This window comes from Parasteatoda tepidariorum, chromosome 8 (genome assembly GCF_982258835.1).
Source record: "Parasteatoda tepidariorum strain Cologne lab strain chromosome 8, Ptep-v5.0, whole genome shotgun sequence".
NCBI classification, from domain to species: Eukaryota; Metazoa; Arthropoda; class Arachnida; order Araneae; family Theridiidae; genus Parasteatoda; species Parasteatoda tepidariorum.
In genome coordinates this window covers 11,776,167-11,789,606 of record NC_141762.1, presented here as the reverse complement: position 1 = coordinate 11,789,606, position 13,440 = coordinate 11,776,167, and the positions used below count along the sequence as shown (strand labels likewise).

Below are 13,440 nucleotides of genomic sequence, written 5' to 3'. Positions count from 1 at the left end.
TTCTACGTCTTTTGTAAAAATTTATTCCAGTGGTTGCTAAGTTAATGTTTTAATCTATTATTTTTCATTCATTAAAACTTGCTTTCCACACCACTACGTATAAATAATTTAAAAGTTCATATGTAGTCAAGTAGTAAGGTTTTTAAAATGTTAGTAAAATTACCAAAAATTCTGTAAGCTTTGGTTCTTAAATGTCTATCACTCTATAAAATATTTTGCAAAAAGCATAGTAATTGGCAAGCCTGCATATAAAGAGGTACAAATTAAATTTAAGAACTCAGCAATTTTCTCATTATTTTTTCATTTTTTTCACGTTTCAAAACGTGTTAAAACAGTTTTCAACATATATCATGAGGCTCTCAGTTAACATTATTCGCCCCAGACAGAATGTCTACTGTTGGAATCACTTTTAAAGCTCTTTTAATTACTGCTCCTTTTTCAAAAACTGATTCCGATTCACCAATATCGAGTTGATTGGAGTAATATTATCGTAGATATACAGTGGTTAGACAAATATATGGAGAAGCTTCCATATTATTTCTATGAAAACAATTTTTATTTTTATTAGCAGGAAGTGTTTTGGAAGGTTTCACGGGGCAAAACTAATGGCACAGTTTGAAAGATTATGCATCTAGCTTTTAGAAATGCTGTATTTTTTACCCATGCAAGATTCAGGTCAACCAAAATGAAGAGAGGAAGAAAACCTCTTTCTAGTTTAAATACCACTGTAATTTTTAAGACATTTCTAAGTAAATATCGCAATCCTGTAGCAGTATTTCAAATTTACTGGTATTAAAGCTAAAAATAAGTTATTTACGTCATCTCCTCATTTTGATCGATTGCAACCACGGGGCATTCTAGAGTCCTAGGAATGTAAAATCGTGAGCATATGTCCCAAATTCGAAAATCACCACAACAGGATACCCTATAGTCCTAAGAATGTTAAGTGCCGGATAAATATCCCAAATAAACTTCCAGAAATTACAACCACGGGAGATTTCAGAGTCCTAGGAATGCAAAGCCCCGAGCAAATGTCCTAAATTCGGATATCACCACTACGGGACACTCTAGAATTTTAAGAATGCGAAACTTTATTCTTGGACCACACCCTTAAGGCAACTCTATATGTAAGAGTTAGTATTTGCAAAATTTCTATTGTTGATTTTTTTTATAGAAATTTAATATTTTAGTTAAAATAAAAATAGATAGAATATTTCATTCTTTCAGGATTTATTTTTTTATAATTCGAACGCTGAAAATGTCAAAAAGATTCTTGACAGTTACGAGTTTCCTTACTTAAAATGCAAAACTGCGCAAGAAGCTTTTGATGTTCTAATGAAAGCAGCTACTGATTTGGAACAGGTAAATAATTAATACTTTTCTTGGTACTAATAGTTTTATACATTTAATTATTTTTATGAATAAAGTAAACGCCACCCAACAGCACGATGCTGGCCAGGCGTTAAGGCTCCACAATTTCGTGATCAACGGCATGATTATGTCATTGTGGTCAGCACTGCGCACAGGTTACCTTTACTTCCTAGACAAGCTGGTTCCCATATTTTTGAAGCTTCGTGTGCTTCAAGCTGTTACTGGATATCGAAACCCAGTTCTTCACAAAGCTCAGTTCTGTGCCTTAACCATTGAGTCATCATGGCTCTTTTTATGTATGTTTCATACATAAAATAGCCCTATATATCCTATTTACAGAGCAGCTTTAGTGAATACGATAAGTCGTCTCAAAGTAAAACTATAGTTTTTGCGAATGTGTATGAAATTTCTATCATTCGGAAGTTCAATAAAAAAGTGTTGTAATTACTGCTTAGTTTTGCGAAAAATGCGATTGGCAACAGCTGGTAGCCTCTGTTGCACACGTTTTTTCTCACTCCTTGAATATTTTGATTTTACCCATTGTTTTAAATCTAATTTCACTTATCTATACATAATTCGCGATCGCAACGAACTATAGGGGGCGTTGTTGTATGAGACTAATACCTGCGATTTCTATATGAACAGTCATTCAGTTATTCTAGAGACGTCGTTTATGTAGCACGTAGCATTGCAACGTTCCTTCTTTATTGTGGCTAATTAAATTTAAAAAAGAAAAATGCTTGATATTCTTTCTTATGCAAACGAAAACAAAATGGTATCTCTTTTTCTTAGAGAAGGAATATCCAAAACACATCGGAAAAATATTTGTACATTAACAGAAAAAAATATGTATATTCTTATAAGAGTTAAAACCAAATGCTCGAGAAATAGTTGTACTAAATTTAATGATATAACATGAAAGGCCTATTTAAACTTTACATTCCATAGTTTTAAGAATCATATTACTTCAAAAATTAAAATGAACAAAAAGTATACATAAGCCTCATAATTTTATGAAATTTAATTTTGTAAACAAAGTTTTTTGACAACAATTTTTATCAAAAAATTTCAAGTTTCAATAAAAATCATTATTTAGAAACTAAGAAACGCAAAATAAAGAATGCTGACGAAACAAAAACAAAAAATCAATTCTTTTTTGTCGCCATTTTTAGTGCTACGAAAATTCGTCTTTGGGATTTGCCAAAAACAAAACAAGATGCAATTTTATTTTTTCAGGAGGGAAATATTTTACCGAAAACACGAAAATGTACCAATTCCCACAACATGAAACTTTATCTAGGTAAACGTACGTTTTGGAAATGTTATTTCATTTGGAATCTTATTTATCAGAGTTCATATGGCGATATGATTGTTTTGAATCTATGCTAAACTCTATATCGGCTCATTTTCCACCGAAATCCGATTGGCTATTTTGATTTTAAATAAAGTGTTTTATTTTAAGGAATTGTGGCAAAAATTTTAAGTGTAGATTAGCGGCACTTAGAAACCGCCAAATCTGTAGCGGCGGTGGCGTTAATACGTAAGTACTGAATTTTTATTCCATACTTTTCTGAATCATATTACTTCAAACATTGGAATATACAAGAAGTATACATAAACACATAATGTTATACCATTTAATTTTTCAAAAAAAGTTTTTTGAGAACAATTTTTATCAAAAAATCATGAACTGAAAAACGGAAAATAAAGAATTCTTGGGATAAAAAAACGATTTTAAGAATTCTTTACATTGAAATAAAAACTTTCATATTGTTTCTTTTTTTATTATTCTTATAGCTCTTAATCAGACGTAAGAAACCATTCTGTAGAGAACCATCATCAAATGAAAAAAAAATATTTACAAGCAAATTTTTTATTGTAAAAATCATTGCACTTACCTGATTTATAATTCCCGGAGAATTCCAAAATAAGTTCCTTGTTTGAAAACTTTATTCTCAAATAATAGATACATAGTTTATCCCTTCATTACTTTTAGATAACATACTACACAGCAAAATTTTATAATTAATATGAATTTGAATATGTAGCTAAAAACAGAATAGCTGAATTCTAGTTGAACTTATTCTTTCAAAACTAAAAAATACTTACCAAGAAAACGATTAAAATTAACTAAGAATCAGCACAAAGTAACTTGGATAATTTTTTATTGTTGTTTTCCGAATTATATGGATACAGAAATATATACTATTCCATAACGAAGAAGAATATGCTATAACTATTACAATTCTGTATGTTCTGAATTCATATTTATTCACTGGAATGACGAAAGCAATGTTGACTTCACTTTAATTCTTAATGAATTGAAGACAGAAGAAATGCATTTTACCTTAATACACACATCTGTAACAGTATCCGAAATCGGAAGTCATCAGTTGCAAGTTTGTTGATAATAGAAATTAAAAATTATTGAGGAATTTTTCTTCAAATGTTTGGCGTGTTCTGTTCCTGAAAGATTTACTAATATTCTGGAGATTTTTTTCAAGTTCTTCGGCCTTTTCCGTAGGGAAATTTTGTTTCTTATTTGCTGCTAAAAATGGCATCTTATTCACTCAATGATTTTGATGGAACTAAATGAAAACGTGATAAATTAATGTCTGATATTTACAGGCTCCCGCTAGACGGCGTACTCGAGCGTTGCGATCGCGAATAATAAACGCGGCTGTGTGTGTGTCTGTAATCACAGTATATCGCCCCAGAAACCTCGCCCAAGCACGAAACTCGGCACATAATTGTGTTTTGACATAATGAAGAAGTATTTTTTTTCTTTTTCAAAAATTTGGTTTGGTTTTTTAGTTATCAGTCATTTTGTAAGAAAATCTATGCTTTTTCGTCTTCAAAGAGCCATATTCAAAAAACTATTAAAAAATGCATATACTTTTCTCCACTCTTATAAATGTATGCTAATGCGAACCTTACAATTGAAATATTAATTTTCGACAACTTAAACCAATAATATACGAAGGAAATAATAATTTAGTTGTAAGGTTCGCATTAGTTTAAGTGGATAAAAATTTAACTTTTGTATTAAAAATGTGGCAACATATTCGATACGTAAATAGAACGCTTCGCTTTGATATATTTGTCGCAGTTCATAATTCTTATAATAAGTTTTTCTTCTTCTTTCCACGCTCTATTTTTTTTCTGAAGCGAAGACGATAATTTTTGTAGCCATATAGAAATAGAAATTAATACCATAAGAAATTATATTGAAATAGAAATTGATACCATTAAAAATTAATTCGTTTTCGCGTTCTTTTCATGTATTTAGCATTTTAGTTTTTTTTTCTTAAGCGTTGTAGCTATATAATATATAAAATAGGAATTTAATTGTTTTTGAAGGAACGATCACACTTACCTTGGATCTCTTTGGTTTTTCTATTCTTTATTTTAACAGTTTTTATTAAATGTAATTAGTTATTTTCAGAAAGTTTCAGTTTGCAGGTAAGCACTTAGATTTTAATATTGAAGTTTCCTGATTTGCTTTCATAGTAATTGTTATTCTAAAGTATTCGCTGACTTCTTAAAAACCCGATTACTGACATGGCAGAACCGCCTTCCGAAAAATTTTTTATTTTGTCAAAGAAAAAGATATTAAGAGATTCTCAAAGAAGAAGAAGAAGGGCCCAAGAAACGTCTGTGGATCGTCAAGGAAGGATGGAACATGACCGAATTTCGACAAGCAAGTCTCCGACGCTGTCATGGAAATAGAGCAAGTTGTCAACTATCCGAAAGAATTTTTGAACTCATTGGAACCACCTAGAGTGGCTGCACATAAATTAGAATTGAAAATTGGAGCACTAATTATGCTTTTAAGAAATTTGGATCAACCTGCATTGTGTAATGGAACAAGATTGATTGTGAAAAAAATTGATGCCTAATGTTATTGAAGCTATGATTATAACAGGACATTCAACAGGAAATAGTGTGCTTATTCCTCGCATTCCCATCATATCTTCAGACATTCCGTTTCAGTTTAAACGACTTCAGTTTCCTGTTCGACTTAGTTTTGCGATGAGTATAAATAAATCTCAGAGACAATCTTTAAAAGTCGTTGGTCTTGACTTGCAGAGCCTTGCTTTTCACATGGACAGCTTTATGTTGACTGCTCAAGAGTAGGTGACGAAAAGAACTTATATTTATTGGCACCAAATGGAAAAACTAAAAATATTGTTTATAAGGAAGTTTTACAAGAATAGGAAGAATGATATACTATCTGTATGCTGACTGACACAAGTTTTATTTTATTGCTGTTTCTTAAATATGTTATTAACTGCGTTTTAATTTTCAGCTATTGGCCAATGATGATTTCGAAAGCAACTTTTGTATGCTTTTACAATTTCTGAGGCCTTTTTTTTAAAAAAAACAAACAAGTCTCCACCTGATAGTTATATTATAGGTTAGGTTATTATAGGCCTTAGGTTGCCATAGCAAAGTTACATCTTCAAACATCCTCAAGAGCTATAACACATCTGCAGCAGAACTGGATATGAAAACAAAATTGCAGGACAGGAACACTTTAATTGTCCACTAATCTTCAGATTTCCTGCTATGTTTTAAAAAACTTTATTTGTGAAAACCTTTAGCGTGGCGGAAAGCTGGCCGTCTTAGGCGTCTAGTAATTTATAAAAATTTGAAAATACCAATCTAATGTTTTAGCAAGCAAGCTTTCTATACATAAATATTGCTTCAAACAATGTCTTCGTCAAAAATTGTGTGTAAAGCATGTACAGAACCAATTCTGGAAGACTCGGATGGATTAACATGCAAAGGTGAATGCAATTCTGTTTTTCATTTTCATTGTGGTGGTTTCACTGAAAGAGCTTTTAGAAGACTTACTGTTGATAAAAAAACAAAAGTGGACCTGCGTACAATGTTCAAAACCACAGGAAAACCCAACGAAAATAAAAAGTGCAACTAGCCCAGACATTCTCGAGGATATATTACAGCAAAATGAAGACCTAAAAGAGTTAATAACTAACAAATTCAATGATTTAACCCTTTCAATTGAATTCAACAGTGAAGTAATTCAAGAGTTGAAAAATTCTATCACAGAGCTACAAAATGTAAACAAAACTTTACAAGCAAAGGATGATCAGCTAACTAGAGAAAACGCAGAAATAAAGAAGGAAATAAATGAACTAAAAGAAGCAGTTATTGAACTTAAGCAATATTCCCGAAGATCCAACTTTGAAATAAATAACTTAGGCGAATGTGAAAATGAAGACATACAACAAGTAATATCCCAGATTGATAATGTTGCGAATACTAATATATCCGAAAATCTGATCACCGCTCACAGAGTCCCCAGCTTTAATAAAGATAAACCCATCATCGTTCAAGTTAAATCCAAATCTGTACGTGATGAGCTCTTAAAGAAACTGAGAAATCGTAAACTTACAACCTGCGATGTCAACTCCAGGTTCACAGAAATGCCTGTTTACTTCAATGAACATTTGACTCCCGAACTGTAGCATCTATTTTATCTTTCACGTACGGCAAAATCTGAAAAGGGATCCAAGTTTTGTTGGGTTCGCGATGGTAAAATATTCCTGAGAAAAGATGAATCGTCCAAAATAATACGTGTGAAATCATCTCAAGACCTTAATACTCCATCCAACTGAAGAAACATTTTTATCTGTGCCGGACTACCTAAAAATTGAAAATTTGGACGATTTAAATTTTTTTATTACCTCAACCTGTAAGTTAAACATTAATATTTTACATATAAATATTAGAAGTTTAAGAGCCAACTTTGATAATTTTATTTCACATATTTCTAGCATGATCGAAAATATAAGTGTTATAATTATATCGGAAATTTGGATTTACCAAAATGAAACTAATTTTTACTCAATAGAAGGTTATAATTCATTCTCTAATTGCAGAAATAATAATCGCCCTGGAGGTGTTTGTGTTTTTATTAAAAGATGTCTTGATATTTCAGAGTTAGGTATACATTTTGCTTCCGCAGAATCTATATTAATTTATTGCAAATCTTTAGATTTATTATTTCTATCTTTATATAGATCTCATGATTTTAGTGTTGATTTTTTTAATACTGAACTTAAAGTAATAATCTCTAAGCTTAAATATCCTAATATAATACTGATGGGTGATATAAATATTGATATTCCAAGTGATGATTTTATTACTCATGAATAACTATATTATATAAAACGCTAATACGTATGTATCAATAAAACCGATTATATTTCTTTTCTCGAGTTGGCAACAGTTTTCATTTTTAATTGATAGGCTTCGGCGAACAAGAGCACGTAGTGAGCATCATATGGCTGATCTATATTGCATGAAACGCTAATACGTTTTAATTGATAGGCTTCGGCGCGCAAGAACACGTAGTGAGCATATCATATGTCTAATTGAGTGAATACTCACCGAATTATCAAAAAAATTCTCACAAAATTATCTTCATCGAAGCCGATGCTTTACATCCGGCTTTCAGTACTATTTCATATTGTCTTACAACACGGGGTTTTACAACACATCTTCAGTGGATCCCCTCCCACGTGAACCTTCACTTTAATGATCTGGCCGATGAACTGGCCAAGGAGGGCTCCAATGATCCCATAGATAGTAGTGGCCTTCTAACATACAATGAAATCTATGCAAAAGTAAAGGCCGACAATAATAGGACTTGGAGGATTCCACCTAGTCGTGAATGGTATCAACAAAATAGTCCTGGGGCTGCCCTGGAGCAAAAAGGTGATAGGAAACTGCAGACAGCTATCACAAGACTAATCACGGGTCATACCCGCGGACTAACATTTGTTCAGGGCCAAAAGACGTTCCCTGTATGCCTAAAATGCAATGCTCACCAGGCTTCACCTGATCATTTGCTGTCCTGTATGGGACTGGAGAAAAATTTTATTTTGGAGGATCCGCAGATGGTGTTTGATTTTCTTTCGGCGAATGGTCTCCTGGACTTGGTCTAGCCTTGTTCTGGGCCAAGAGGAATAAGTACCACCACCACGACACATGGTTTTAGCCCTCTGGTGGGAAGGACTTTAAAACAAAACTTACAAAAGTTACTTTTCTCAACAACTGAAATTTAGAATATCTTGGTCTAGCCTTGTTCTGGGCCAAGAGGAATAAGTACCACCACCACGACACATGGTTTTAGCCCTCTGGTGGGAAGGACTTTAAAACAAAACTTACAAAAGTTACTTTTCTCAACAACTGAAATTTAGAATAGTGTGATTAAGAAAAATATGTGAACTGTTTGCAATTTCAAATTACTATTGAAATGCACAGGTTTAGAATTTTCTACAGTTAAATTTTTCGGAACTTCAGTGTTCAAAAAAGTAAACAAAAGCTAGACGTTAAGAACGTATCCAATGCGCGAGCAAAGCGAGCATCGGACTGCGAAGCTATCCGAAATGAACTGCAAAAGCAATTCCGGGGGTTGGCGAGCGCAAGCGAGCAGGGGACGAAGCCTCCTAGTATTAATTTATTATGCCAATTTGGATTTCAAAATTACATACACAAATCAACTAGAATAAATTCCTCGTCAACTTGCATTGATCATGTCCTCGTAAAAGCAAATAAATTTTCAGTCAAATCCGGAATATTCATAAATGACATAAGCGATCACTATCCAATCTTTTGCAGTGTTTATAACGATGAGGTAAGTTAAATTAAGGAAACTGAAAATAAAATTTCAATCTACTATAATAAGCTCCATAATTATCTGTCAAATTACAAATTTAATTACAATCCTCAAGATTCTCTTGATCAACAATATCGAAGTTTTGTTTTAAAACTTAATAATTTAAAAAAGTAATTTTAAATATACGCATAAATCAAACAAAAGAGCCAAAAATAACTGGATGACTAGTAATATCTTGATTTTAATTCGAAGAAAGGAAAAACTATTTAAAAAAACTAGAAAATATCCATGTGATATTATTTGCAAAACAGCATACAACACTATAGTTTCTGAGCTAAAGAACTTAATTAAAACAGCAAAATCAGAATATTTTAAAATCAGAATATTTTAATTCAAATAAACAAAAAAAAATTCAAAATAAAAAATAATATTTATAAAAACCACGTTTTTGTAGTGGAGAATAATAATTAAAAAAAATTTGAAAAATGAAAAACGTGGGGAGCATGAAATTCATAACAGTTATGTTATATTAGTGTGTGCATGTGTGCTCTTGAGAATATGTGCATGTATATCTGTAATTGTAATTGTATCTGAATGTGGATGTGGAATATGTTTGTGTATATGCATATGTATGTGGATGTATATGTGCCTGTGCTTGTGTATGAGTAAGTATATGTATGTGTATGTGTACTGTTATGTATTTCATGCGCCCCACGTTTTTCGTTTTTCAATTTTTTTTAATTATTATTCTCCACTACAAAAACGTGGTTTTTAAAAATATAATTTTTTATTTTGAATTTTTTTATTTTGAATTTTTTTATTTTAAATTACAATTTCTTTAATTTTTTATTTTTATTTTATATTTTTTAAAAATTATTGCTTTTCAATTATTATTCTTCACTACAAAAAACGTGGTTTTTAAAATATATATATTTATTTAGATTATTTTTCTTAGTCAAGAGTAGTCAGGACTACTACAAGACCACTACTAAAATAATAGAACTTTCATTTTAAATTAGGGATACAAAAATCTTTATAGAAAAACAATTCGCGATCGCAACGAACTATAGGGGGCGTTGTTGTATGAGACGCTTACCTGCGATTTCTATATGAACCGTCATTCAGTTACTCTGGAGACGTCGTTAATGTAGCGTGTAGCATTGCAACGTTCCTTCTTTAATGTGGCTTATTAAATTTAAAAAAGAAAAATGCTTGATCTTCTTTCTTGTACAACCGAAAACAAAATGGTATCTCTTTTTATTAGAGAAGGAACATCCAAAACACATCGGAAAAATATTTGTACATTAACAGAAAAAAATATGTATATTCTTATAAGAGTATAAATATGTATACCTAATGCCCGAGAAATAGCATTACTAAATTTAATGATATAACATGAAAGGCCCATTTAAACTTTACATTCTATAGTTTTAAGAATCATATTAGTTCAAAAATTAAAATGAACAAAAAGTATACATAATTTTATGAAATTTAATTTTGTAAACAACGTTTTTTGACAACAATTTTTATCAAAAAATTTCAAGTTTCAATAAAAATCATTATTTAGAAACTGAGAAACGTAAAATAAAGAATGCTGACGAAACAAAAAAAAAAAAAAAAATTCTTTTTTGTCGCCATTTTTAGTGCTACGAATATTCGTCTTTGGGATTTGCCAAAAACAAAACAAGATGCAATTTTATTTTTTCAGGAGGGAAATATTTTACCGAAAAAACGAAAATGTACCAATTCCCACAACATAAAACTTTATCTTGGTAAACGTACGTTTTGGAAATGTTATTTCATTTGGAATCTTATTTATCAGAGTTCATATGGCGATATGATTGTTTTGAATCTATGCTAAACTCTATATCGGCTCATTTTCCACCGAAATCCGATTAACTATTTTGATTTTAAATAAATTGTTTTATTTTTTGAATTGTCGCAAAAATTTTAAGTGTAGATTGGCGGCACTTAAAAACCGCCAAATCTGTAGCGGCGGTGGCGTTAATATGTAAGTACCGAATTTTTATTCCATACTTTTCTGAATCATATTATTTCAAACATTGGAATATACAAGAAGTATACATAAACACATAATGTAATACCATTTAATTTTTCAAAAGTATTTTGAGAACAATTTTTATCAAAAAATTATAAACTAAAAAACGGAAAATAAAGAATTCTTAGGATAAAAAAAGCGATTTTAAGAATTCTTAACATTGAAATAAAAACTTTCAAATTGTTTCTTTTTTTATTATTCTTATAGTTCTTAATCAGACGTAAAAAACCATTCTGTAGAGAACCATCATCAAATGAAAAAAAAAATATTTACAAGCAAATTTTTTATTGTAAAAATCATTGCACTTACCTGATTTGTGATTCCCGGAGAATTCCAAAATGATAAGTTCCTTGTTTGAAAACTTTATTCTCAAATAATAGATACATAGTTTATACCTTCATTACTTTTAGATAACATACTACACAGCAAAATTTTATAATTGATATGAATTTGAATATGTAGCTAAAAACAGAATAGCTGAATTCTAGTTGAACTTATTCTTTCAAAATTAAAAAAAACTTACCAAGAAAACGATTTAAATTAATTAAGAATCAGCACAAATGGCACTATTTCAAGTAACTTGGATAAAATTTTTATTGTTGTTTTCCGAATTATATGGATACAGAAATATATACTATTCTATAACGAAGAAGAATATGCTATAACTATTACAATTCTGTATGTTCTGAATTCATATTTATTCACTGGAATGACGAAAGCAATGTTGACTTCACTTTAATTCGTAATGAATTGAAGACAGAAGAAATGCATTTTACCTTAATACACACATCTGTAACAGTATCCGAAATCGGAAGTCATCAGTTGCAAGTTTGTTGATAATAGAAATTAAAAATTATTGAGGAATTTTTCTTCAAATGTTTGGCGTGTTCTGTTCCTGAAAGATTTACTAATATTCTGGAGATTTTTTTCAAGTTCTTCGGCCTTTTCCTTAGGGAAATTTTGTTTCTTATTTGCTGCTAAAAAATGGCGTCTGATTCAGTCAATGACTTTGATGGAACTAAATGAAAACGTGATAAATTAATGTCCGATATTTACAGGCTCCCGCTAGACGGCGTACTCGAGCGTTGCGATCGCGAATACCTTTACGACTTTCATTAGTTTTATGCTGATGACAACCAAAACAATCTGGAAATGAATGAGGAAAAACTGGATCCTACCACGTGATTTTTTAGCCAATAAAAATACTCCGACAATAACAATCTTTTCACCTGACATGTAATACTAATTTGAAATAATGGAATCGACAACAAAATACAATCTCGAAAAAAAAAATTTTTTTTAAATTTTAATTTTATTTTACTTTGTATGTCTTTTTTCTCTTCATTTTCATGCATTGTCTTCCAATTCTGAACTATGTGACAAATTTGTAGTTTGTAGTTAGTCGGGAAGTTAGTTTAAAATCGATTACAAAATTCCATCCGGACAGACATACACGAAGGCGAGTTTATATAAACGTGGTAAAAAAAAAAGGGATCTTGTAAACAGTATTATTGGTAATCAGAGCAAATGACCTACTTTACGTGATATTTTAAACGACTATGAATCTTCTGATCAATTCAATAAATCATTTGCAAATGCTAACAGCATTGGCGTCGTCAGATAAAATTTATTGGGGGGGACCACACTTAAAACTGTTATTTTCAAGTTTCTTGAGAAAAAGAGAAAAATATTACCCTTGCCCTTATATATATATATATATATATATATATATATATATATATATATATATATATATATATATATATATATATATATATATATATATATATATATATATATATATATATATATATATATGATCATATATATGATCATGATTGATCAAGTTTTGATTTTCTTTCTTTGTATCATCGGAACGACTGAAAGTATACAAACTGATATTAATTAATAATTAGGTATGCCCTCTCCGTTGTTTTGACGGTGGATGAAAAATAAATACTTGAAGAAAAGGTACAGAAAAAACACCTCATAAGTAAGGTAACTATATGAATTTAACAGCCTACTCAATGGGCCCGTTAAACCACAATTTAAAGTAAGGAAATATTTATTCGAATGAAATTATAAAATTTTTTGTAAAAATTTTAATACATAAGGATTCATTTAAACACGTCATAGTATTTAGGAAAGTGATTACGGTTCTTAACACCTCCACTACGCATTTTTTTAAAAATAGAAGAATAACATTGGGGACCAAATTTTTTGCTGCATTTATACGAGTGCTTGATCTCACCGAATTCGGATAAGAGGATTTCAAATCTAAAATTAGTAATGTTAGAAAAGTTACAGGTTTTTTTGCCCGAGCGCGTATTTTCGGTATAGTTTATTTATTTATTTTTTTTTT

General features: G+C 30.6%; 1 protein-coding gene across 2 annotated transcripts in view; it reads left to right on the top strand.

The window, feature by feature from the left end:
- LOC122272221 (uncharacterized) overlaps nucleotides 1–13,440 on the top strand; it is a 97,228-nt gene that overhangs the window by 50,208 nt on the left and 33,580 nt on the right. For both annotated transcript variants that reach the window (XM_087149837.1, XM_087149838.1), the window contains exon 26: nucleotides 1,228–1,362. In XM_087149837.1, coding sequence (XP_087005963.1) covers nucleotides 1,228–1,362 — 135 coding nt within the window. The remainder of the gene's footprint in view (nucleotides 1–1,227; nucleotides 1,363–13,440) is intronic.